The sequence below is a fragment of the Anopheles cruzii genome, chromosome 2 (assembly GCF_943734635.1).
Source record: "Anopheles cruzii chromosome 2, idAnoCruzAS_RS32_06, whole genome shotgun sequence".
NCBI lineage: Eukaryota > Metazoa > Arthropoda > Insecta > Diptera > Culicidae > Anopheles > Anopheles cruzii.
The window spans coordinates 48,083,972-48,110,870 of record NC_069144.1 but is presented as its reverse complement, the minus strand read 5'-3'; the positions used below and the strand labels follow the sequence as shown (position 1 = coordinate 48,110,870).

Here is a 26,899-nt window from a genome sequence, read left to right as displayed (position 1 = left end):
CGGGATCAATGGTTTGCGTCGTTACATTTTTTATTTCCATCCAACAATACACAAAACATGCGGACTGAATCCGCTTTTCGCCCTTTTTCGGAGCTTTTCGCATTTCGATTTTCGGCACCAACGGAAGAGGGTAGAACTAAGATTGGTGGAAACTATTTCAGAAACTCGTTGAAATTATGGCACCACCACGTTGGGCTTACATTTTGTGCGCTAAACTGTTATTCGGCTAGCCATGGTTGCTACGATTCACGGTCGACATCGCAACCTTTCGCTTCGATGAAATCAGTTCAATTCAAAAGACTAATTTTTAACTAGCTCGAGGTTCTGATAAAAGAAATGGTTAATGGACAAGGATAATTTTGTTCGTATTCCTGATTTATGGAGGTGTGTTTCCTTGGTAACCATAACAGGGAGGATCCAAGTTTTTGACAGCATCTTAGCTTTCATTCAAAGGTGGCGAATTGAACAAGGAACACAACAAATGAGGGTAAATCGACCCAATCTAGTTCCCACCGTCGTTGGCGCCGATATGTTCCGCCATACGCGGAGCCCGCAAACCAATGGCACAACTGGATTAGTAGAGTTGAGAAAATACACAAACACTGTAAACACGTACAAAAGATAACAATTTCTAGCTTAAATGGTAAAACATATGGAAATCTGCCGAGTTCGAGTTCAGTTACATTCTACTCCCATGCCGACCTATCCCTAGCATAAATAATAGTATTCACAAGGCTTGCGGTGCCCATTGCAACTCGCTATGTACAGTCATTTACAGTGCCCGACACTCTTCTGCCGAGCTTCGCCCGGGGGTTCTCGTGTGCCTCACAAGCTTGTCGTGGCCTGTAGCTTAAAGTACCGGCTTCGGCTTTCGACATCCTGCGAGCTACTCCGCCGGTCGTCTACGGTGTAGCAGGTACTGACCGACGGCAACCCCCGATTCGCACCCCCTTTGAACCGCAGAAAGCCCCACACGAACGCGATCAGGCTGGTGATGATGATGATCGTGCCGAGACCCTCGAGCAGCATGCGGCCACCGCGAACCGAGGGCAACCGGGCAGCTGCCGCTTCCGCTAGCCGGAAGCGTCGCTCTTCCAGTTGCCGAAAATCGGGATCATCGTAAAGGTGCTTCGATAGCATTTCGTCGTCCTCGTAGTCCCCGCCGCCGGCATCATCCAGTCCAGCCAGCCCGTCATCGTTCCCGTCGTCGCCGGCAGCCTCTCCGCCATCGGCAGCTCCGTCGTCGTTCAGCAGCTCGTCACGGTTCTGATCGTCGTGCCGAAAGTCGGACGAAATTCGATCAAAGTCCGAAATGTCGGACTCGTTCGTCTGCCGGACGCTTATCTGGAGCTCCTTCTTGATCGACTTTCGCTTGGTCGGACTCGCGTGCGGCTGGGGCAGCGTGGCCAGCTGGCAGGCACCCAAGTATTCGTCCTTCGAAATGTCCTCCTTCATGATGAGGCAGAATTTGTAGCTAAAATAGAAAGGGCGATCATTAATATTCTTCGAAGCGTCCCGCGGATGGCGGCGACCGGCTTCCTTACCTGACTTCACTCTGCAAATCGTACGCTCCGACCAGCTTCGCACTGTACACGTACTCGACCGCGGTGCGCTCTTCCGGTTTCACGACGCACGAAACCTAAAAGAGAAAGGTACATAAATTAGTTAACTTGTCACTCTCGGTGTGTAGTTGACCAGTGTTTGGGCGCGCCTTTACCTCCGAGTTGAACAGGATCGTTTCCGGATCATCGTCGTGGAACACGTACACAAACCGGCACGAGTAATCGTCCGTGTCCAACAGCCAGTACAGAAAGACGTCACTTTCGTCGGTGAAATTCACGCTCCGCAACCGCACCTGGCCCCCGATGTCCTTCACGTACGACGCATTGTTTTTCAGCTTCAACATAACCTCGACCGTGGCGAAGGTGGCCTCGTTCCGGAGGGTGTCCTGCTGTTTTCCGCCCGCTTCACAGCTCAGCGTGTCCGGGGCGAGCTGCAGCAATGCGGCCCCTTCCAGGGCGGGCGGTGTGGCACAGATCGCACCCAGAATGTCCTGGGAGGCGATACGAGCTGGGCCAGCCCGGAGCCAATCGAGGAACGGTTTCATCGTACAATCACAAACGAGCGGATTGTTCTCGAGCGATAGGCTGTGCAGTTGGGTTGCGTTCACCAGGGCGTTCTGTGCGATCAGTGAAATATCGTTTCCGTCTAGACGGAGCTCTTTCAGTGCCGGCAGCGGAGCCACCACGTCCGCCGTCAGGGCGCGGAGGAAGTTGTGCGTTAGGTCGAGGATGATCAGACGCGGCAAGTGCTTGAGCGATGCCCCGCTAATGGTGACGATACCGTTGTGGCCGAGATCGAGCACCTGCAGGGACGCTAGCCCGGAAAAGGCGTGATCCTGCAGCACGTCGATCTGGTTGTTGCGTAGCGACAACATCTGCAGGTACGGGTACGCCTCCAGGGCGCCGTTGTGGATGCTGGCGATGGAGTTTTTGTTGAGGTACAGTATCTCCAGCCCACGGATCGCCGGCAGGGTCGTGTTGCGCAGCGGTCCTTTGAGCCCGTTCGCGTGCAGATCGAGCTCCTTCAGGCTGACGCACGCCTCGAGCGCTTTCAGACTTTCCGGTGAGTCCCCGAGCCGGTTGCCGTTCAGCTTTAGGTGCAGTAGGCTCCGCAGTGGCATCAGACTTTTGGGTGAGACAAGCGAAATCTGGTTCCCGCTCAGTTCCAGGTAGGACAGCTTTGGCACGGTCATGAAGTCGGTGTTTTGGAGCGACTTGATGCGATTGAACGACAGATCGAGCCGATCTAGCTGCGAAACGGTGGCCAAAGATTGCATCGGTACCCCGGTGAGGGCGTTGTTCGGCAGCCCGAGTGCTTGTAGGGGTGTCCGGATGCCGGCGAACGCGAACCGGTGCACCCGTTTGATCTCGCCCGACGAGATCACTAACCCCTGGAGGGACACGTTCTGGAAGATACTGCCATCGCTGATGGTCGTCACGTTCTTGAGGGTGCAGTCGAGCAGCGACACGGTGTACGGTGACTGCCGGAGACTGTCGGCGATCACTTCGAGCCCGTGCAGGTCACCGCTGCATCGGAGCGTGTGGGGTAGATCGCAGCTGCACTCGAGTTTGTCACTGCTCGCCACCCGCGGACACTGCCAGTCGGACAGGTCAGGTGTTCCGGTGTCGATGAGGGCCCTCGCACCGAACCGTCCCTTTCCGAGGTCCTTCCGATCGTACGTCGGCTTGTTCACGAACTTCTGCGCCGACCACGCACTGAACGCGTCCTTTGCGTCCTGCGACAGCTCATCCGGCGCCCTTTGGTCCACCTTAGCACTGGTGGCTGTGCTTCCCTGCTTAATACTGCTATCGTTATCGCTACCTAACCTAACTGACTCCCGTCTAGTTTCCGCCGTGGGGCGGCTTTGGTTTGCTGAGCCGGCTGCTGCAAGCTGACTAGACGACGAAGACGGTCGTCGATCGGGTGCTCCTCCACCGGCGATGCCAGCGGTCATAATCTCGGCCCCAAACGCGATGGCCAGTAGCTGACCCACCACTAGGCAGGTGCCCAACAGTTGAAATCTGCAATGGAGCGGAACGGGTGGGGAGAGTGGCATTAATAGAACGTTCTACCAGGCTGTTCAATGAGTTTGGCGCTTCAATAACGAAGGGTGCTGCTACTAGCCTAATTTTTTTGTTATGTTGAACGTATGAACGTTTGTGAAGTTTCATTTCAATCGATCACTTCATTCATTGTTTACAAGTATGCCCCAGTTTACAAGACTTGCCACAGTATTTTTTACAATGGAAAAAATCAAGTATCGTGCCTTGATTGAAATTTTATGTTTGGATGGTTTAAAAGCAATGGAAATTTATGAGCGAATGTTGAAAGTGCATAAGAACTCTCCGCCCTCAATTAGTACATTGAAAGGGGGGGGTTTCTGAATTTAAACGTGGTCGTTCAAGCCATGAAGACGTTCAGACCTATTGGGTTTCAGAAAGCTGAGCATATTCGAATAAAACTTTCTCGGCAACATTTGGAGCATTTTGGAAAGGATAAAGAGAATTTTGTGCGTCCACTAACCACTATGGATGAGACTATTTATCAACATGATCCTGAATCAAAACAAGAGGCCAAAGAGTCGTGTGAACCTGGTTCTTCGGCTCCGAAACCTGACCTGACTGAATAATAGAGTGTATTACAAACCATAAAAATGTGTTTTTCTTGACGAACCAAACTTGTCGAACAACTCAGTACAATCGGGAGGGTGCTTAATGAAATTCAAGTCGCTCCACAACAACACAACAATGCACATCCGACGACGCCGACGACCCGAGAGCCGTCTCTGATCTCTCAGGTGATTATTATTGGTGCACACGGCTAATAAGCACGAAGCCACGGCGTACGTTCTAATCGCATTCCACTCGTCTACTGCGCGATTCGCCGCGATGTGCCGCAAGGGTCAATTGGGACTTTCAACTCGCCGACAGACACTGCGCTGCTCAGGACGCTCAGCAGTCAGTAATAAACATCAACTCGCACGAGATGGGTTCACTCGCAGATCGATGTGTCGTCCGGACAGCAAGGACTGCCGCTCTGATAGTGCTGTTATCACTAGTAGCGTGTGGTCGAGTCTGCAGCGCCAAAGTCTACACCAAGTGTCCGCTGGCCCGCGCACTGGACAGCGAGCAGATCTCCTCGCGCACCCTCATTTCCAACTGTAAGTCTGGCTGAACGGAGCCGGAACGCTTCTTTACGATTCATTCCCCTCTGTCTGGTCTCTTCCCACAGGGGTCTGTCTGGTGTTGGCTGAAAGTGGCGGCGACACCAGTAAGGTGACGGTCCTCAACAACCAGTGGTCAAGCTACGGGATTTTTCAGGTACGCCGTGAAGCCGGGCCAACCAGACCGGGCGATCGCATTCGCTAACACACACGTTTTGCATTGCAGATCAGCAGCAAGACCTGGTGCCGGGAGGGGCGCAAGGGAGGCCGCTGTAACATGGCGTGCGAAGGTGAGGAGAGAACAGGGGGCCTATGGTCTGACACGGCCATAAATCACGGCACACATCCGCCGGCTGCGGCCCGGGAGTGTCGGGAATTTGGCTACCCCGCCGTGGCCTATTAAGATCTCACTGGTGGCGGAAGTGGCCACACGTGCTACGTTGCTAATTAACGCGCCGGCCGACCGCGTGGCGCACGGATCATCGACACTTTAGCCCACAGCTCCGGACTTGATGCCCAATTTAAATCACCATCCTCCGGTCCGGCGTCGCTAATCTGTTTGATCTTTTCGTTTCCGATTCCCGGTCCCGCGCGCGCGCGCGTTCCAGACTTCCTGAACGACGACCTGACGGATGATGCCGAGTGTGCGAAGCTGATCTACAAGGACGGTGGCTTCGCCGCCTGGAAGGGCTGGGTCAACAAGTGCAAACAGAAGACCCTGCCGGACTTATCCTCGTGCTGGACCTGATCCCTTGAGGTGCAAACAACTATCAACCCGAGCCGAGCTTCTTGGAAGCTTCTAGAATGAGCGCGTGAGAGAAAGGCCAAAGAAATGGTTCCAATAAACGTTGCCTCCTAATCAGTTCAATTAGGAATCGAACACACATTTAGGTTACGTCGCATTGTCCAATAGATAGGGACAATCGGTTTTGGTTTGTTCTCTAGAAAAATTGCGTTATCTACGTCCCGATACGGGGAGGCGTACATCGTTTCCTAATTGTCTAATTTGTGGTCCACAAGACGCCCAAAAGCTCCCTACAAACAATCTCACAACCAAACAACGAACGCTTCGGGATCTAGGGCTTCCGTTACCTTTTGGGACACCTCATCGGGCTGGCTGCGCTGTTGAGTTTATGAGTTGGCACTGTTTATGTTTACAGGAGAGGGTTTCGGATTTGTTTGCAACTCCAATTGCTTCCCCTCTTACCCCGAAAAGGTTATCGCACAGGGAATCCCCAGCCCAGACACGGGATTAAAAATTAATTAGTTTCCAGCAACGACCGCAACGGGGTCTAATGCTGATGCTCAGGCACGTATCTTGAGGCTGCAATCTCCCGGCAGCGGCGGTGGCGGCGACTCGCTTACAGTTCGCTGAGCCTGAGGGAAAGTACTGCGATCGGGTCCAAAACCCCTAAGTCTCACCCTGTTTTAATGCCCCATTCTACCCCAATGAGACACTTTGTTGAGGCCGGCCCGAGTTCCAGGGGGTGGCGCGTTAGGTGGATCGGTAATGATAATGAATCTTCTCAACGAGAGCGCCACAACCACAACGACGACGACGACCGGTGCTCTGTTCGCGCGGTTAAAGTACTCGTTTGCTTCATTTTTTTCGGTAAACAACTGCTTCTAGTGTTCACCACTACAGACAGCGGGCAGCTCGTCGTCGTCGGGAGCGGTGGCGGCTTTGCGGGTTCCGTGATTGCGTTCGGCGCATCGACCACCCCACTAGTAGGTAGGTATAAAACGTGCGCTGTCTGCGCGGCAAACAAGTGTCAAACCCCGGAAGCCACGCGTCGTTGGCTGCGCCGCAATTCGGGGAGAATTAGTGAAAGGGCGTAAGCGGCGTAGAGCTAGAAGCGTGAGCGCGCTGATCGCATTACCGAAAGTGACACGTTGCTTCTCACGCTCTCGAGCGTAGTGATATCCATTTCCAAGTTGCCCAAAATCGTGACGCGACCGATATCGAGCGGAGAAAATCTCGTCCAAAACACGAAAGGTGAACACACACGGTGCGCGCCCGCCTGGTTCTGGTTCTTCAAGGTTGTGCGCTCGCGGGGGTTTGGAGCGGCTTTTTGTTTTGGATCTCTGCCTGCCTGGCTGACGTCAACCGGTTCTGCACCGGCAGCCTACGGCCAGCCTGTGTCGCCATTAGCCGTGTTCTTTGCCTAGGCTAAATCCTATTTTTCCGAAACAGATCTTCCAGAACCGGATCAATACGATGGAGCCGATCGCGAAGGCTGCACTACTGATCGTGGGCATCTTGCTCTGCGCGATGGGGCCGACCGATGCCAAAGTGTACAGCAAGTGTGAGCTGGTCAAACAGTTGACACTGAACGGTGTCAGCCGTACGTACCAGGGCCACTGGATCTGCCTGGCGATCGCCGAGAGTGGGCTGAACTCGACCAAAGTCACCCAGCTGCCGAACCTGACCGCCAACTACGGCATCTTCCAGATCAACAGCAAGGAGTGGTGCCGGGATGGCCGCAAAGGTGGCAAATGTAACGTCAAGTGTGAGGGTAAGTAAGAAGCCGGCCGGCACGCTTCTTTTTGTTGCAGTCCTGTTATGAAATCGCCCAATCTCCGTGCAGATCTGGCTACGGATAGTGTGACCGTTGCGATCCAGTGCTCGAAAACCATCCAGCAGCAGAACGGCTTCAAAGAGTGGCAGCTGTGGCAGAAGAAGTGCAAAGGCAAGGAGCTACCCGACATCTCCAACTGCGGTGCCAGCGGATGAGACGGTTACGGTGCGGTGACTTGCGGTGCGGTGCTTTAAGCGGGACTTAAAACACGATGAAAATAAAATGTTTTACGCACGGAACGTGAGATGCTTGCGCTGGCTTTGCGGAAGTTGTAAAGAAGTCTGTTCCCTTCGTAGTTCATAGGCAGTCATAAGGTACAAATTGGGCAAGCTCGGTTTGTGGGGCGCTCTGGCGGCTCTCGTTTGAACTCTCACTCACAAATCGGTTGCAATAAAAGTCGCTGCCGTGAGTTCGTCTGTCCGGCCCGGTTCGTCTATGATTTGTGTGGTACACGCGATCGCCCTTCTTGGACTTCAACGTCTATCTTCCGGTTCGTGATCCAATAACTTGCGCGGCTCGATGAGTGGTCCCAAAAGAAGTCCCCAACAAAACTCGACCGGTGGTCCACGATCACTGATGTGAGAACCGTGTCTTTGGCCCCTCTTCCCTCGCTCTCTCTCTCTCTCGCAGGCCGCCCATTTTGCTAATGAAACAACGAGTTAGTGTTGCCCACAGTGCCCTATCTGTATGCAAATTTTGCACTACTACATGTCGTAAAGTGAAATAAAATTAAATGATGAAAAAAGCTATGTTGGCTTAGGTCCCAAGGTCCAAGCGGATGCAAAAGAAAAAACCAGTGCCAGAGAAAGAAGATCACCGATCGGTTGGTCGGACTTTGGATAAGGGAGAGAAAAACTGGAGCGATCGTAAAATTGTAATGTGTTTTAAATTTTGAATAAATCAGCGCATCGTTTGAGCGATCGGAGCGGATCGGAACATTTGGTATTTGGCTGTTTGACTGATCGCAAAACATTCAGCTACCGCGATAGATCTATAAACACGAAACACGATCACGTTGTAGATGCGAAGCGAGCGAATCGATTCCAATCTGTCACAATAAAGCGGAGCGAAGCAAATCATCTAACACTGGGGTCTCCCCAGACAATAAAAAAAGGCAAACATCATGTTTGGCAGCTTCCAGTTTCGTGTCGTTTCGGTGCTACCGCGTTCCCAGCAAACTCTGGCACGATCGCCAGCTGCAATCCGGGAGAGCATAAAAAGAAGTTCACAACAATGCTTAATCCTGCGCGCTGCGCCAATCGAAGCCGCCACCATTCTTTGCGGCTTTGCGGCTCCCATGACACACTCTCCTTACGAGCCCACCGGGACGAGAAGACCGGCCACGACACGACCACGAGCAGCGAGCAGTGGACAAGGCAAAGCAGTCACGTTTCCCGCACGGCTACCCTAGCTTACCTTCTGAAGTGGCTCTCATTTCGCCCGACAAGCTGGACCAGCCCCGGGGTGGTCTCTCTAATGGTCTCCACCTCGTGGCGCACAGCAAACACGCGAGCACACGATCCCCATGGCGGGCCTTGCCGGGCCATGAAAAAGATGTCAAAACAAATGTCACTGACTCGGACCCCGGACTCGGCTTGCGGGTCGTGATCAGGATTTCGCAGGCCGCGGCGAATCACACGACCTCTGGATCCAGATCCACGTCCGGTTCGGCCAGTTTCTGTGGTGTTCTGGCTTGGGAGAGAGTTCGCACCCAGAAACAGCAATTGCACCGAGAAGGTGTCCTAAAACGGCACTGAGCCTCGTGAGCGAGTGAGTTGAGCGTGAAGCGCTAATTCTTAGTCACAACACGCACGCTAGGCAACAACGGCCCCCGGGGTAAGGCCGCGTGATGATTTGTAGCAACAAACAAACACCCCAACGACACCGGCTAGCGATGATCTCGACTGTAAGTACGGATAGGGTCTTGTCGCACCCAGCACGAGAATAAACCGTTACCACACACACACACACACGCTTGCTGGCCAACCTCTCCTCGGTTTGTGGAAAGTAAATATCCGCCGGAAATACGCCGGCGGGACGTGAGAAACTTGCAGCCCGCACTAGAACCCTTGAACTCCGACGGAACCCCGAGACGTTGTCCACCGCCCGGTGTCCGACGTTTGTTGTCTTTCCAGTCCGTTTGTTCTTTCTGCCGTGGCCTGGGGACGTGCTCTGCTTATCGTGAGCACACCCCCATCCCGTGAATTCTTGCACGATAGAGCTTATCGCGCATCGGAGGAAGTCAACAACTCAAATTCCTTCCACCAAGAACTCAATTTTAACGATAGATAATAGACCCGAGCTGCGCCCAAGTCTGCTTACTTTACGATTTACGGTCACCAACGATTCTCATCCATCCGGCACCGGAAATTGCGATGGGCGCCATTGGGCCGATTATGGAGCTGACTCCTTTTTGAGCGCGGACGGTTATGACGAATTGTCTATTCTGGCAGTGTGTATACCCCACAGAAGAACGCTGCTTCCGTTACACGCCGTGGCGCAGGTTACGACCGGCGGAACTCATAATCCGTGTTTAATAATTCCCGATGCGTCATACCGTCAAGGGCCCCAAATAAGCACCAAAAAAGAATAAGCAACGAATGACATCAACCAGGGAGCAAGCACCGAACCCCAACAGACTTCCCGGTGGACTTCGACTTCCGACGCCCCCAAAAAGTATTCTGCCACCGGTGGCAGGGGGAAAGAACAATCGAAACGAAAAAGACAATAGACTCGACCGCTGTAGCCGGTAATGGTAACCCCACCGTGACACCTTCCGGGCCGGAGTCCGGCTCATTAAGTATGCATAAGGAGACGTTTGACGTGTGCGCCAAACTGGCAACGGGCGCGCGCGCAACAGTTGCTTACCACACCCCGAAAAAAGGCCAGACCGGATGGTGGGGTCAGCAGGTAAGGTTAACGTGGACTTGGCGGCCAAGGCAACATTATGCTAACGCGCCCATCACGGGGGATGAGCTAGCGTAGGGTAAAGCCAGCCAAGTCTAGTTAATTCGAGCTCCATTTCACTTAAGTCCGCTCGAAGGTCAGTGTGGTTATGTGATTTTAGAAGCTTCCAAATCTAAAACACTCCATCGCCATAAGGGCGGGCAATGGTAAACGTCGCCTACTGCTGCCTTTTGACGTCTGGTTCGAAGATTCGTTTGAAAAGTAGCGACCAAGACGCAAATGTCAAACGATAATCCAATCGTAGCCAGCCTGACACAAGCCTCAGTTTCCTGGGCTCGTTCTTCCTGAGTCTGCTGGGCCTGCGCACACTACTCACCCCATCGCACCGTGTCGTTGTTCTGTGCGGAAGGATGGAAGGATGAATATTTATGAGCACGACACGACATTTCTCGATTAATGACCGGCCGGTGGTGGCGCTGGCGGACGTGGGGATGGGTACCACTTTCCAAAACTGCTGCTTAATTTCAGTTGTCATGTAAATAAATACTTTTTGTCCTTTGTTTTTAACGGGAACAACAGCTTTTCGATTATAAATATGGGCCAGGTACGTTCCTTCAAGATAAAAAAATAATTGCATTTCGGCTGTGACTCGTCCGTCAGATCATCCGTCTGCACTGCACCGAATAATTGGTTTCTGAAGCAGTTTTGCTTTATGTCCAGGCGCATTGCCAAGCCAAGTTACCCTGTCTTCTGGCCCGTTGTTGTCGTTTTTCGATCAATGCATGGTTCAAATTGATCATTTGTTGTCAGTAGCGATCTGAATTAACGGTTCCGCCAGGTTTTAGAAGCTTGTGATACACCACACCTTTCTGGTCAGATCAGAAAGTCCTTTTTTGGAGTTATCCGACGCTCTTTGCTTGTTAAGTACAAATCGCAATTTTTAAATGTTTTAAACCGCTGAAAGTAATGCGATCTTCTAAAAACAAGCAACGATTCTGAAGCAAGCAATGGAATCAAATTAACAGCCAGAGCCATTTTTAACCTAATCCGATTTCATAGATATAAATAACTGAAAGCGAAAAGGAGTTGTTCAAAAAGAACGAAACAGCAAGAAGGCACTTCACTTTACATTATTCTACGATACATTGATAACGATACAATGTATCGCGTGGCCTGTCCACTGAATGAGACCGTGTTCGTGGAAAAAAAATCTCAATTCGAAGTCAAATAAGTTCCACCCTGAGTCTCGTGACGGTATCTAGTACTCTGCTTGACAGTACAGACTACCCGATATAGAACCATCAAAGCAACCTTACACGTAACCTTTTAACATTCCCGCCACCACCGTCCACGGTGGCAGGGTACTTTCGTTATCTCGTATTTACAGGGAACCCATCGCTTCCAGGTTGTTGTTGGTTCACCTCTTGACGGACAATCGCCGAACATCATATGACGGGGAGCTCATTGAGACATTGTCCACGGCGCACAGAGGTCTACGTAAACACCATCGAAAGTCTGGTGGCCCCCGCCGCGTGGACCGATGTGTGACCGGAATAGGAATGGATCCACTGGCCATCATCGACGGACCAACAGCTGGGACCGAACCGGTTAGCGGGGTCCACAACTTAGGTCACGTTTTCTCGCCGGCCACGCCGATAGAGCTCTGCAATGTGCGGCATATTTACACTACACTTTGACCTGCCAATAGTGGATCGCCACTCGCCGGACTCAAGTACCTACTTTGTCCCCTTCGAGTGGGTGTGACCGGCATAATTAGCGTTCATTAGTATTGCCTGACTCCGTCTCCCAAGTTTGCTCAAACCTGAAACACAAACTGGGCCTTGGAACGATCGCTAGTGTCACCCATGATCATTTCCGGAAACATGGCTCTGGTACACACACACACACACACACACACACACGTCATACCCAATTTTCAATGGAAATGTACGACCGAACACGATCATGGACTGGAGAGGTACACCTGGTGGGCCAATGCAGTTGTTGTAAGTTAATAAAGTGCCTCCCCCTGCGAGGGAATGGCCCACGCCACGGGCCAAAAGGGACGCGCAACTTCCAGGGGGTCCAATCGGACTGACTGCAGTCAAAGAGACACCTACGCACGATCGAGTAAAGCCTCCAGCCCAGGAAGGGGAACGCTTTCGCTTCGGCGAGTCGGGCAGAAGTGAACGAAGAAGCGAACACACGCCGGAGCCACGGAATCCCACACATAAACCATTCATGCCGAGCCTGCCCGGGGTGGGCCCGGGTAAGTAAGATGTGTGGTTGCAAAGTCGCCAGCCGCGCCAGATGCTCTTCACGGGCCGCCCCTGCCAATTGATGGTATAATGCTCGTTATGATCCTCCTGGAGTGGTGTACAATGTTCGGGTGCCTCCCACGGTCGTCTGGCGAGAACCGAAGGAACCAGTCAGTTACCGCGTTACTCCGCACACCCAGCCGGCCCGGCCGGACATCAATACCACCGGGCTCTGTTCTGTCAGCCGTTTGGGTGTTAATTTCATTAGCACACACACGCAACAAGAAGGGATCTCGAGTGACGCTGTAGCTGCGCATCGCTGATACTGATGGGTTTCTAAGTTGAAGAACTCTGCGCAGGCTTCCCTAAAATCCGATCGGCCTCCAACGGGGGGCCTTAAAGTGGGCCACCCATTGACATAGGGCGATGCAAAAAAAGTGCAAACACTGCACCGATCGCGCACCGTCCTGCAGCAGTCGGCCTACTCGGTTCTGTAAACAACTCCCGTCCGTGCAACTGTGTAAATAGATCGTGTTCTTCGTTTTTTCGGTTGACGCAACACTCGACAGGGCTCCGACATTCCACGGGCAGCGAAGTGAGAGCTTTAGCAGCAACGTGTGAACCCTCATCACTCACCAGGAGCCGCAGTAGATAGACTTCACGCGAGTTCGGGAACTTGACAGTCGACAAGTCGTAGAGCTAAGACTCAATAATAATTCTGCACGCAGCGTTTCTGGCCGACTCACCGAAGGCGGCCAACCCACATCGGGATGGAAAGCCGTCGCCATCGTCGTCGTAGGTGTCGATTAATGAGGAGGATAGCATCGCAAAACTCGGCCCGTATGGAATAAAATTAAATCAGCAATCGTTTGTCCGTCCAAAGCCAGCGTATGCAAAGCGCCGTGACCAAATGCTAGCCCCGTGTCGTGGACGCCTACACGCCGCCGCCGAAGGTGAACCCGTCATCGGACCATCGTTCGACCCGGCCGGCCGGCTAAGCTCATTACCAGCTCTAATACGCAGTAAAATATCGTCCCACAGAGTCGGCCCATCGTCGACGAGGGCCCCACAGCCCCACCACTTAATATTTGCCGTCATCCACGGCAAACTTGTTCGACTGGTTCGATGGAACACACGGAACACGGAACAGAGGCTCGCGGAGGATTTCGCGATCTGTGAGGTACTCCCATTCCAGTACCGCCGATAGATCAGTGCTCAATTATTTAAATGGGTTAGTAGAAGGGATCAATAGACCACTTTCAGCTGTTGGTTTCACTTTGTGTGCCAATTGAAATCGTTCGATTTTAAACAAGCGACGAACCTACGCTAAAGGTGCAATTTCGCAATTTTCTCCCAAAAACGCAGCAGCAATGCAGGTAGCTTTAGCGCTTGTTACGGGCAAACCCCAAAAAAGGGGCGGCATTCACAACAAACCAATTGCAGGGAACAATACAAAAAACCACTCTAACCTCCAAACGTACTCCCAACCGAAGACGAGCCCGGTAACGAGAATCGTCCCACGAACGGCAAGAACGCTGCGACGGCGGAAGTGTGTGTCCCCCACCAGGCCAAAAACCACAGAGCGACACACCAGCCAGCCGAAAAGCGACCGAAACCGGAATACGGAAACGGTTTTGGTGCAACAAAAAAACTGGGGTCCGGGACGGGACGCGGATCAACAAATAAAAAAACCACAACCAGCCCGGCCGCACGATCAGGGCCCTCTTTCACATGACACACACACGGTGTGTGTGTGTGTGTGCGAGCTGGTGTGACGAGTACAACCGAAAACATATGTAACTGAAGCACCATGTTTCGTTTTTATGTCCCCGTCGCCGCCGCGTCGACGGTCAACACATTACTCAAACGGATAGCAAACGGGCGCCAGAGAGAAAGAGAGAGCGAGAGGGAGTGCTTGGGGACGTCTAACGATCGTTTTTTTGTCGGGTGGTGGTGCAATGAAGCCACCCGTTTTGAAGCCACCGTCGTCAGCAGACGAGTCCGGGACGTCTCAAAATTGTTATTATTACGCATTGTTAAGCGTAAAAACGAGCGGCGTCCGTTTGACGGGCGAGGCCTCGACGAGACACCGTACTTCCGGTTCGGATTCCGGGTGTTTCAATTAAATTGGCGTTTTTTTTTGCTGCGGCCAACCGCTAGAACTAGGCTGGTTCGCAGTGGATTCGCGCCGTGGGAATCGGATCGGATGAAGATCGGAGCAATGATGAGTTGGTGTTCCAGGTAATTTTTGTCACTTTTTACAGCACCTTTTTTAATGCATCCCAAAAAGGCAGCAAGCGGCGCATTCGATCGCGTATCGCAATCTGAAGCCCGTCCAAAAGAGACGGTTACGGCGGTGTTCCTCACGTAACATATCCGATTTCAGTTGCAAGCCGGAGGTTGGGTGACGAGATACCCGAACCCGAAACGTCGGTCGCTTTGCGTAGGGGTCGCGTGTTGCATCGCGCCACGGCTTTACCGGCACCTCTAAACGCCGCGCGTCCTCAGCAACGGAGGAACCGAGTAATGAATCTGTCGAACGTGTCTCATCTTAAGACGGCGGGGGCCTTTCACCAAGTCTTTCGGTTCCCCCTTTGCCAGGTTCGCCTTTCGCCACCATCGCCGCCACTATTGCGGCAATAAATCAATCCATTCCAGGCGGCCGCCACGAGCCACATCAATCCGCACCGGGCCCGGGTGTTGGTGTCACCGGGCTGGGCGTCTGATGGTGAGCGACCGGTTGGGCGTGCGATGTGATTAATTTTTATGACTGTTCAAACACTTTCCCTTATGCCTAAGACCCCAAAATGGTTGGCCTATCCCATCAATCGGAGGGCGTCGAGTGGTCCTCTCATCGCACGATCGTTTGACGTGAAGTTTTCCTGGATCGACTCGGGACTCGTCAAACGAGAGTTGCACCAATAATCGATCAGTGCAGCTGCGTCCGGAGAATTCTGGTAGCCGTTCGGAGCCTCAGATCGGCTCAGAACCAAAAGCATGTCAACCGTTTCGGTCGTTCCGTGCAGATGTTCCAATGCGCCTCCTTCGACTGGTAATCGATCAACCGGCGGATCAACCGTCAATCGATCGGCGAATCCCATAATTGGCCAGCGGACACGAAAAAGGGACATCCGTTGCAAATGCAAATGTCCGCGATCAACATTTAGCCGCCCGCCGAAAGGAAAACTTCAAATGTTCTGGCCTATTTATGGGTCGGATCGTTTGAAGCTCACGGCTACCCGACATTCTGGCCGACCGCAGCCAACAGCCACGCTAACGAAGTTGGCCGCAAAGTCGGAGTCCGGCGGTCTGATTAATTCAGCTGCCACAACCCGACCACGCAGCGGGGCTCCTTCGGGGCGCAGATCACGTCCGCGAGGCGGCTTATGTTTATGCTGCAAATAATGCTGCCGCTGCGCCTGGCCACCACGCCATGCGCATTGTGTGCTGCGCTGCGCGACCTCGATCGTGGCGATATTCGCGACGATCCTTCCACTTCTCTGGCCACTTCTCTTTGTTCTTGTTGCGCCAACTGTCCAGATTTTGGAACTGACCACGCAGCACGGTGACCCGGTGTGTCCCAAATATAATTAATCAAACTCCAGGCACTCACACGACGATTTAAGACTTTTCTCTTGATTTATCGATGACGACTCACGAGAACCGCTGCCCCCGACGGGACGGGGTGGGAGGTTACAAAGTTTCACAAACTGCAACTGGCCGAGACGCCCACGGGACAGTCGCCCACGAAGTCGCGTCGGGGCCACAGACACCAACGCGCGAACACACAGATGACAGAGTTTGATGGAATGCAGACCTCGGCGACGACGACGCCAGGCGAGCGCAGGCGATCTGCATCAAAATCATAAAGGAGGTTACTCTGTGTCTCTCTCTCTCTCCCTCTGTCTCTGTCTCTTGCCGTACGGGGGCGAGGATTGCGCATGTTGCGTGGCCCGTCGCGGGTCTTTTCCGCGACTTAGAACCCGGTCCCCCCAGTCATTTGCGCGTTCGCCATTTTCTGCGGCCTCAATAACGATCGGCGTCGGCGAGTGGGCCGCTTGCCGTTGTCGGGTGATTGCATCGAGATTAGCAGGGTAAAAACGCATTAAAGTGTGTTCCGCGTCAGGATCGCGGATTGTGGGCCACAGCCTACTCTCAACGATTGAGCTACAAAAAACAATAAGGAAACGGGGTTTAAAATATGAAACACCTTCGATCGGACCGGAATTAGCGAAGCGGTGCCAAGGCCCTTTTCGCGCTCATCAACACTGACCCCCCCACGACGACGGTCGGTCGAGTGGCGACGATAATTAAATTGTTTTCTTCACTTTAGTCCTGGAACCATCTGAGAGCCGCCAAATGGGGCCAGTGGTCGCAGAATGGGGCCATTAAAATATTACGCGATTTGGTTCATCGGCGAAAGTAGCTGCGAGCCCGATCATAAACGAATTTCGGGCATCGGCCATGACATAAGACTATCGAACCGAGGGGCCCCATTACCAAAACCGAAAATCGCCCATTTGTCAGTATCCCTAACGTAGTACCCAAACGATCGATGCGATCGTAAGCGGATTACTGACTGATTCTTCGAAACCTCACAAGACGAATCAGGCCATCAAGCCCGGGGGATCGTTTTATCGTTCGATTGACCGACCGACCTCTCGGCGTCCCACCGTTTCAATTATCTAATCGATCGTAATCTTCGATCCACCGTTAAGAAAGGAAAAGTAAATACGGTCCGCGGGGCCGGAATCGGATTGGAAACATTTCGTTTCATTTGCATTTCGAGTCCGAGTCCGGATTACCGATTGACTTCTCAAACAGTGATCATGACGGCCGCCCCTAAGCCTAAGACGCCAGAAAATAGTGTGGCCGGGACCACACACAATCGTTCTCGTTACAGTTACGCTTGGCCTCCTATCGTCTCCAATTCGCGGAATGCCAACCACCACCAGTGACAACCGGCTCCACTCCGGCCACATTCTTACACCGCATCGAGGAATAGTTTCAGCTGATTAACAAATTTTGAAGATGTTTCGACCACCACAGGTCGTCACGAAGGGGCCGCGGACAATTTTATGCCATTTCTTCGCCTTGCCTTAAGAGAAGAGCTAGAGGAAGCTCTCCGCTTTCCAGGGCCCGAAAAAAAAACGCAGACCACTCTCGCAGACGTGCGGGTATAGGCGATAATCTTTGGCGATCGATTAAAGGCGATAATGAGTGTCATAAATTGTAACTTAAATACCCGCGCACCAGGCACGATCCCATTCCGCTTGGCCTACACACGCGGCGTGGTGGACGCCCAAGAAAACAGGTGAGCCGGGGCGACCGGGCGGGCCTGTCGCCTGGCCCGAAACGGGGAACTATGTCCGGAGATGTGAAAATTATAAATGAGCGACAGCAAAAACCGGTGCCGGGAAGGTCGACCGCGAACGAAGCGGCGACATAGCAAATCACGGATCGGTCTTCCTGTTTTTTTTCCCTTGGAGTGCCGGCTCACTCAGTTCACACACGTTTCGGTTGGTTCGAGCCAGAGTGCCAAGCACATTTCGTGGTTTAAAATATTATACACTATTTGGCGGAAACCTATTACTGCGGAACTACCGCAACTGGCTGCGGGAGACAATAAATTTATTTGGCACTTTGGTCGCGAGGCGAGAGCCGAGAAAAATGGAAATGGAACGCTCGATCGAATAAATCACAATCTGGACAACACATTCCGGGTCGCGTAAGGAGCGAAAGGCGGCTTTTCGCTGTTACGATCAACAAAAATAAATCGGATCGACGGCAGAAACGAAAAGCGACAGAGCTCAGGCTACTTTTTGAAATTCAACGACGAAGCACAGCACATCATAGTTACCCGAGAAAGTCGTGTCTGTGGTTTTGCTATGCTCAAAAATTCTCAACTGTCAATGAAGAATGGAATTGTGGAAGTGGATCGGATTCCGAAACAAAATGGCACCACCATGTAAGTATCAACAACGATTATTCGTTTCTATTTTCATTCCAACTTAGGCTGCCGTCGGCTCAACCATAAACGACGCCTTAGTCCGGCCGATACTAGGTTGGACTCATAAATATAGATAATCTTGAAATTTATCTACAACCCTGTGGCCAAGGGGCCTCACCAAAGTGGCAACCAAACGACCTTCATCATGCGTGGCCAGAAAAAATCGCACAGTCTACTAAGATATCAATGAAAACTAATCGCCGAACGATAAACTAGCAGTTTTGTCCAACTGGGAGAGCCGTTCGTTATTTTGGTTCTATAAAATTTTATGTACCTCACAAAAACCATCCACTAGTTGGAGAAAAAGGCCTGCCCCACATTCCGACTAAATCGGTTTCCTCGGTTCGATCGATCCACACGCCGACGCCCGCCCCATCGGATCGTCCATCAAACAGTTTATGTTCCAATACCGTCGCACCATCGTAACCGCTACGGAGTGACCACAGAGCACTTCGACTTCTTGTTTACCATACTTGGCAAACAATTGGCCGGCGCGGATCCCGAAGCGTTTCACCTGCTCGGCCCCCCCCCCCCCGGGGTGCCGGTAGATGTCGCTTCGCTTCCATTCCGTTTGCTGCTGCTGCCGATGCATTTCTGATGCCATCGTCAGCGGGTCCGCAATTGGGGAAAGCCTCGAAAAGATAAATAAAACGCTGGACAAACAACGTCGTCTTGGGTCTGCACGCTCAACCACTTCACGGGCCGAGGCCGTGCCGTGGTGGACAATTTCATCACGCGTGCACGTGCGGCTACTTTATCCGGAGATTTGATGGTACGATCAATCTCCTGACGGGCCCCGCTGGTAATCCTACCGAGAGGGAAGGGCTTCAAGTCCGTCAACCCGGCTTGGACTTCGGCCTCGTCGGCCGATTGCGGGCGGACGGGTTGCCGACGTCGAAAGGGCCGCGACTCGCTGGCGTAGTACGCGACGATCTTATCAATTCCCCGAGATCCGAGTGTCCCGAGCCCATTTTAAAATCGCCTGCGGAGACACACAAAAAATGGGGCCAAGAAGCGTACAGGGAGTGGAGTGCGTACCGACCAACCGACAACTGTGTTTGCTTACCCCAGGGAGAAGACGAAGACGATGTCCTACGATCAGCGGGTGGCCCCCGGGGGTCGTAAGGTGTCTCTTCATCACGCTACAGACTGTGACACTCTCGGCTGTTTCTCTCCCTCGATCTCTCGGGGGGAGCTAGCAACATGCGGAACACGCACAGCTTGATCTATTGTTCTGGAAACACAGCGCTAGCCCGAAGCTATGCAGAAACCATGTAAGCCTGGTGCGCGAGTTCAGAGACCGGCCTTCGACTTCGACACCAGGGCGGCAGACTCGGGTCCCACAGACCCCAAACATATTTGGCCAACACGCGCGCAACATAACAGCGCACTAGGCACGCTTGCCCGTGGCAAAGCCAATCCCAAATCCTGTGCCCACTCGACGGCCTGAGTCCCTGCCTCTCTCTCTCAGTGAGACCTCTGGCCCGGTCTGGGCCGTAAAAGGAACCGGTCACCGGCAGCCCGCTTGAAGTGCCACATTAGTCGCCAGTAATAATGATATACCGAAAACTTGAAACCACCGACCAGCCGACCGACCGGTATCGGAGCCGACAGGCCCCGGTCTAGGTCTCCCCATAACCTGGCCCGGCGCTTTCAAAGGCCACCGGCGAGAAAACTTATGGATGGCGCGCGAGTGCCACGAGCGTGGGCGTACGGTGGCCATAAATTTGTCCGTCATTCGCGATCGGTTGCCTCATCATCATCGTCATCATCGTCTTCATCATCATTGGCTTCATTATCGTCCGCGCGATCGAGCGGGAGGCAACGGGTACCGCGGTCTTCACGCGCGCCCGACCATCTTTTTGGGGGAGGGTCACCTGAATTGAGTCAAACAAAATTCCAAGTTTCATTTCACGGGCTGCACAATTCGGAGGAAAACGAATGCCGAATGCCCACCGCCGGGCAATGCATCAACTTAATTCGACAAATTAATGCTAACGAGCCGAATGCAAAAATTTAATTGGCTTTTATTGGCCAAGATTAGAACCGCTAAGGTCTGCTGTCCTCGGGTTTTTTGGCGACACAAAGCGAGCGACTCTCATTTGCATAAACTCCCGCCACAGATGGGCCACAGATGTTGCCCTCAGGAATCCATTGTTTATTGACCGAACATAGTATAGTTTAGAAAACTATTTGTCTATACGCTTCTCGGGAATCCAATCGACAAAACGCCAATAAATTGGTCAAACTTATTACTCTACCCCACATGAATCACAGTTCCAATTCGAAATTGCCCCTATCGACGAAGTTTACGAGACAACCAGCAATTTATTTCCCTCAACTTTCGCCAACGCGCTCCATCGGCTGCGGTCTGTTTTATGAACCGCGCGCCGTCGTCTGCGTTTGGACAGACAGTCGCCGGGGGAAAATCGCCCCAGCAGCCCCAAGACCCGGAGAACGCTGAAACCCTAGACATAGCACAACAAACAAAATCCCGACGATTAAAATTACGCCCATCGGGAGTTGGGGAAGGTACTACGCCGACACGCCCGGCACCACGCACCACTTTCCAATAGTGCACGGCGCACGATTTCATGGCTTCCGAGCGTCCATAACTTTGTACTATTTTATAGCGACAGCCGACGGCGACCAACAAACCCCGACCGACCCCCGGGAGGTAAAGCACCGGGCTCCGGACAGCTGCGCTGCGCAAGCTGGCCAGACAGACGTGGCGGCTTAAGGAGGGGCCAGCTCTTCGATAGTGTGTTTATGTGATATTATTATAGAAACGATCGCGCCGCAATTTATAGGCTCCGATTGAATTTTGATTCGAAACAGACCGAAACGCTTCGGAGGAGATCACCTCACACGATGCTTCTGGGTGAGGGCCGCTTCGACAGCCACCCGACTGAAATTTTATTACCAAATCATTCAGTGCGCTCATCCTAACTGCTGAGATGGCCTCACACATTCCGGTTCTGGATTCACGATCATTCGGGCTCGGATTCGAAACAGTTTCAAACATTAACGATCGCGTTCCAAAATTATGCATTTATTTTGCGATCGATTCCAGAACATGGAGAAATGAACCGCATCCGGCGGTCCTTCCGTTTAGTTCATTGCCATGGCGACCCAAACAACAGTCGAGCAGTACTTTTTCAATGCTCGACCGATTCGAGCACATTCCTTTACTCGAATAATCTCTAAACATATTACGGGATTAACTTTTTATGATTTATCCACTACATTCATTTTTCTCCAATATTTTGCAATATTCTCGCACCAATCTCTTCCAACTCCTTCATGTTTACATTCTCTTCTACTAAAGAAGAGATTGACAGGAATTTTAAGGAAGAATCGATCGCCTCCGAATGAAACAATTATTCACGGCCATCAGCAAACATCAGGATGTTTGACAGCGTTCTCCGAACGGCTAAAAAGAACGATGTCGACACTTTCCAACCACAACCCAGACCCCAAAGGAGCAGCGCAGTGACGATCCCAATTTTGGCGCAACCGCAGCAACTTACGCGGAACACAATTTTGAATAATCGCGCGCCGGGTGATCGGCAACCCCCCGTTGGGCGCTCGCAGCTTATGCTGGGGGGAGGCGGGAGTTCCATCTCGATTTTTTCCTCCATATTTTGATTGTCACATACTCCGCCTGTTCCTGCGTCGTTCCTGTGCGCCGCCGCCACCGCCGGATGACAATGTTGTTTTATTTATTTCCCATTCCCTTTGCGCAGCGACCGCAGAGGCACTCTCGCCGCAGAGTGAGAGTCCACCGGAGCGAAGCGCGGCGAATGGAAATGTTGGCCCAACCCGATCAACAATCTCTCACTCGAGAACCACACTCCGACTCACCGCTCGGGCCCCATCACCGTCCACCGGCATTCTCTTCTCGTCGTTTCGATTCTGTCACAACCGACACAACGCAGCCCAACCTCAAAACCCGGCCGGTACAACCTAGACCGTTTCTGCGCGCATCCATCCTCGACTCTACCAACCGAACGGGGTAGTGAGTGCTCCGCTCCACCGTGTGCCACCCTGAATCATGATTCAACAACAAACGAATGGCATTTGTCACGGTGTAATGGAATTGAATAGGTCCCTCCCGCGGGTGGAGACTCCCCCGGGGTCGGTGGATGCGGGCGCTCCTTGCCAGAACGGGCGCCCGGACTCACATCACACACGTCGATCGTCTGGATTTCGCGTTCGAGACCGGGAGGCCTCCCCCCGGAATGGCTCGCTGGGGTGCTGGAAGAACTCCGGATACACCCCAGGAGAACTGCCAGATCTTTATGGACATGTAGGGAAAATTTAAATACAATGGCCTCTCGGAAGACCCCAGAAAGAGAGCTCAACAAGGTACAACGTACAACCCACCACCGGCTCAATAAGGGCTGGTGACAAATTAGAGCGCAATCGCCATATTCTCGAGGCAGTCCCGAACCGAACCGACGTTTGGCGACGTTCGGCGCGGCGAGTTCTGGAGAACAACAAATTCCAACAACGAAACTTGCCCCCCCGCCCCACCGGGGGTAATACAGCCATTGGCCGCCCGCGCACAGCATAACGACTTATTTGAATAATAATAAAAGCACCGAGCGGAACGTACACAACCCGGGTCGGGTCGGGTCGGGAGCGCGTAATGAGAGATCCGGTCCGGGCGATAGGTTCCCGGCTCCGGTGCGCGGATACAGCACACTGGAACCGCGATGCATGCAAAACGTGCGCCGATTGTGTTGTTCCTCGGCACGTTCCAAACGAAGTGCCTCCTCCCCAAAAACGGGGTCGCCAGCGATCGCAATTATCAACAATGCTGCGCGAACGCACAATTGGGAGCATCGGAGATCTGGGAACGGTTTTATGTCGACTCGTGTGCACTTTTATGGTGCGAGACACACGATCCAGGTCACACGCCACAATACGGACCCTGCGTGGCTGGATTAGGATCAACTGGAGCGCAATTGGCGGCCGGCAAGCCTGCAAATGCTTCGCTATGCTCCATGCTCCAAACCATCCGGGTTAAGTCTGTTAAGTCCGGTCCATCCCCTGACCGTCACTCGTCGACTCTAAAATATGTAAAATATTTTCCCGATAAACACTTTCCAAACATCACACCATTTTTGTAAGGGGCTTTCGCCCGGGGTCTGTTTTTGGGATTGAAACTCTGCCCTGCCGAGGGATCGACCGCGCCGAGGCAACATTAAATATGGGATCAAAATATTTCAATAAGACACAAATAAGAGAAAACGAACCCTAAACGTGATCGTGATCGTCACTAATCAAATACGAATAAAGTACAATTAGCAACGGAACGCTCTTCGGGCCCTTCGGTTTTTCCCAACGAAAAGGAAGGCAGGTAGGAAGGTGGCCGTCGCCGCCGGATCCCGAGACTAATGGAGGGCAATAAATTGACACCCGCGATAACGGGCGCGCTTGGAAATGCGTTGAAAGACGTGATGCCGACGACGACGGACGGGCGGCTGCGGCGGCAACAAAGCGGCGACGACCACCGCCATCGCCTTTGGTGTCCATGACTTGCCACTTCGATGGTGGCTCAGCCAAGTGCATCTGGTGCATCATCTTTCCCCGGCATGCCGAATGCGCTCCGCGTGGCACCAATTATTAGCTTCCAAGTCACCGGCAGCTGCTCTCGAGTGACGAGCCACACAGAAGCACCCAAAGTTCAAGGCAAGGCAAGGCTAGCCAGCAGACATTATCGCCGCTCTTCTGGAGGCGCATTTCGGAATGGGATTAATTAATCATACCGACACCCACTTGTGTCGGCCGATATAGGGCACGGTTGGCCCTCCGATTCCCGGCCCAATTTGGTGGTGAAAAGTAAGACTTTCCGGGTCTGGGTGTGTTAATGGGAGCGTCGAAAAATGGCCTCCGTACGGATCCCGAAAATTATTCCAACCTACTCGTCGGCCAATCTCGTAAGCTGACAAATCCTGATTAACTTCCCTCCAGCCCCCGCCAAGAGCGTGGGTCGCGCGCGCAGGAACGCGCGTATCCAGCGGGGGTTTATCTCGATCAAATCGCCGGATTCTGCACGACTCGACGCAAGACCCCCACAAGCCGGTTCCTTATGACGGATGGTCGGTCTGGGTTGGCGCAATCAATCATGTTCCCGTGGGCTCATGGCGCGCAGGGGGTTCAATCAACTGTTTGTAACGATCGCCGTATTCGAGGCCCTAACGTTTTCAAAACAAAACTGAGCTCCGATTTACTCGGAAGCAAAATTTGCGTTGGGCGTTATCGGCGAGAAAGAAGCCTCAGTAAAGCTCTAGCCTCGGTTAATCGGGACTGATTACGGTACCCTCCGTAGCTGGACCAACCTAACTGATACTTCGTAAAATCCAGGTTTCAGGAGGCTCAACAAAATTCGAATTAAAACCACCAAAAGCCAGCGCGAAGCGCGATGAAAGAACGATAACCCTGGGAGATGATTAATGACGGCTGGAAGCAAACCGACGGCCCACCACGGAGACTATGAAGACGACAAGACGACGCTATCATCATCCGGCCGGCACACGTCCGGCAAACAACTTACTTATCCACCGAAAAACTCCGTTTCCGGAGTGTGTCGGAGTTTCGAATTTTTCGAACCCAGCGATAAGAGTGGCCGATTAATTGTTTTAAGATACGTAATCCCGACAGCAGGCAACCTGGCCACCGTGGAGCAGTTAAGATTTTAGCTAGAAAAAAAACAGAATGAAATCCGCAAACAACAGATGGGGCAATGATGGTGCCTGATTCGAATCAAATCAATTACCGTCGCTTGGCGCCCTTGAGTGCCGCGTTTGTAAAACACAATTGGCTCCAACATAGGTGTCCTGCGCCGTGGGCTACAATTAGCGGACAACAAAGCACGGCGAGCGCGGGATTTACGACAGCCTATTAATCATCGTGCGATCACAACCGTCAAGATCTTCCGTCCAGAACAGAACTCGATAGCGTCGTAGATCGTAGAATATGGCCATGATCAGTCGTGATTATGATGTGAGGCAACAAACAAGTGTTGCGTGCCAATTATCAGGTCTTTGGGGTGACACCCTTCGCGGAGGACCTTTTGGCCTCAAAAGTTCCCAAGGCTCAAACTTCCAACCAAGCCGCGCGACGACAAACTGTGGTCCTCTGGCGTAGGCGCACCCGGTCCGCACCGGTCTGTGACGTGTTTCTCGTGGGCCATTCTCTCTCGTCGCCAATAAAATGCGTGGGCACGCCTGCGTGGCATATACCCACACACGGGACGCGAGGCGCAAAGGGACTTTTTTCGACTGCTGCCACCCACGCGCGTCGTTTATGAGGCTCAGCTCTACAGACGCGCCCAATCCGTGGCCTTTGCTTGGCGTGTGATCCTCCTGAGCCGAAGGGTGAGCTAACCTTTTCTCATCTTAACAACCCCCATCGTAGTGCCCCTTCGTGGTGTGACGTAAGGGTTACTGGGCTGAAAGCTTCTTCCAACACCTACCTTGATTGATGTTTCATCACGCAGGCGGCGATCGTAGCTGGTGGCGATCGTAGCTGGCGGCGGCTCTATTTGCACGGCGCTCGGTTGACATTCATTCGCGACCACTCTCACTCATATGCACTCGCACTTGAAGCCCCCGAACACGGTCACTACGGGGCCAGCTTCGGCCAGCCTCCGTTGGACGCCATCGTTTGGTCTGTCACGTAGAGCCTCTGTACGCCACCGTCCGCCCACGGAGAGGCTCGCGCGGGAACGTACCCAGATAAGCCACCGGCGACGGCGCCGCGTAACGAAAGCTCAAGGGGTTTCTTTTTTGCCCCTTTACTTTACTTTACCGATTTGGGGTCGATTTGAAAACCGGTAGAACCACCGGAGCGACACACAGCCACAGCCAGTGGGGGGGAGGGAGGCCACAGACACCACAGAAACACGTTCGGTAGCGGCAGCAGCAGCAACAACACACTTCACCGAATCTGCCCACACCATTTAAAGTGGGCCCCTTCGCGGAGCCAACATTCGGCCAATAATCGAGATCAGGCCGCCGCGGGAAGTGGCACTGACCCGGTCGGTCGGTGTCGCGCGCGCGCGCACTGTTACGCCACACTCGCGCAGAACGGAAAGGAATTCGATCAATTTTGCACCATTCGCGACCCGCGTCAGAACTTGCGTGGGTTACTACGGATTAAGGGGTTTTAGGAGTACAAGACAGATGGAGAGTGAGGGACAGGACAGTGCGTCACCCGTACGTTATGCAACACATGCGCGGCGGCACATGTTTTTTACCGAAACCCGGTTCTGAGTCCCGTCTCCAATGGCGGCATTTCTGTTTCTTCCATCACCAGCCGGACCCCCGACAACCGCACTGTTTATTCGTTGTTACACCAGTCCTAATGGCGCACTATAGCTGGCTCAACCAACAACAACCGTCCGTCCGTT

General features: G+C 52.9%; 3 protein-coding genes across 4 annotated transcripts; 2 read left to right on the top strand and 1 right to left on the bottom strand.

Moving 5' to 3' along the window:
* Nucleotides 1–5: 5 nt before the first annotated feature.
* LOC128268390 (leucine-rich repeat-containing protein 15) lies at nucleotides 6–26,063 on the bottom strand. The gene is made up of 4 exons (XM_053005463.1): nucleotides 25,964–26,063; nucleotides 1,718–3,584; nucleotides 1,545–1,639; nucleotides 6–1,474 (listed from the first exon to the last, which is right to left on the bottom strand). The coding sequence occupies exons 1-4, from the start codon at nucleotides 25,978–25,980 to the stop codon at nucleotides 826–828; spliced, it is 2,628 nt and encodes an 875-aa protein (XP_052861423.1). The 5' UTR covers nucleotides 25,981–26,063; the 3' UTR covers nucleotides 6–825.
* On the top strand, nucleotides 4,539–5,601 carry LOC128268393 (lysozyme c-1-like). Its single transcript, XM_053005465.1, has 4 exons — nucleotides 4,539–4,723; nucleotides 4,795–4,883; nucleotides 4,953–5,016; nucleotides 5,335–5,601. The coding sequence occupies exons 1-4, from the start codon at nucleotides 4,549–4,551 to the stop codon at nucleotides 5,472–5,474; spliced, it is 468 nt and encodes a 155-aa protein (XP_052861425.1). The 5' UTR covers nucleotides 4,539–4,548; the 3' UTR covers nucleotides 5,475–5,601.
* On the top strand, nucleotides 6,484–8,208 carry LOC128268394 (lysozyme c-1-like). 2 transcript variants are annotated; one of them, XM_053005468.1, is made up of 3 exons: nucleotides 6,484–6,735; nucleotides 6,921–7,242; nucleotides 7,315–8,208. In XM_053005468.1, exons 2-3 carry the CDS (start codon nucleotides 6,945–6,947, stop codon nucleotides 7,458–7,460), a joined length of 444 nt encoding a protein of 147 aa, XP_052861428.1. In that variant the 5' UTR covers nucleotides 6,484–6,735; nucleotides 6,921–6,944; the 3' UTR covers nucleotides 7,461–8,208. The 2 variants fall into 2 exon arrangements, with proteins under 2 accessions (XP_052861428.1, XP_052861426.1); XM_053005466.1 differs by having other exon boundaries at nucleotides 6,484–6,722; nucleotides 7,315–8,204.
* Nucleotides 26,064–26,899: the final 836 nt, after the last annotated feature.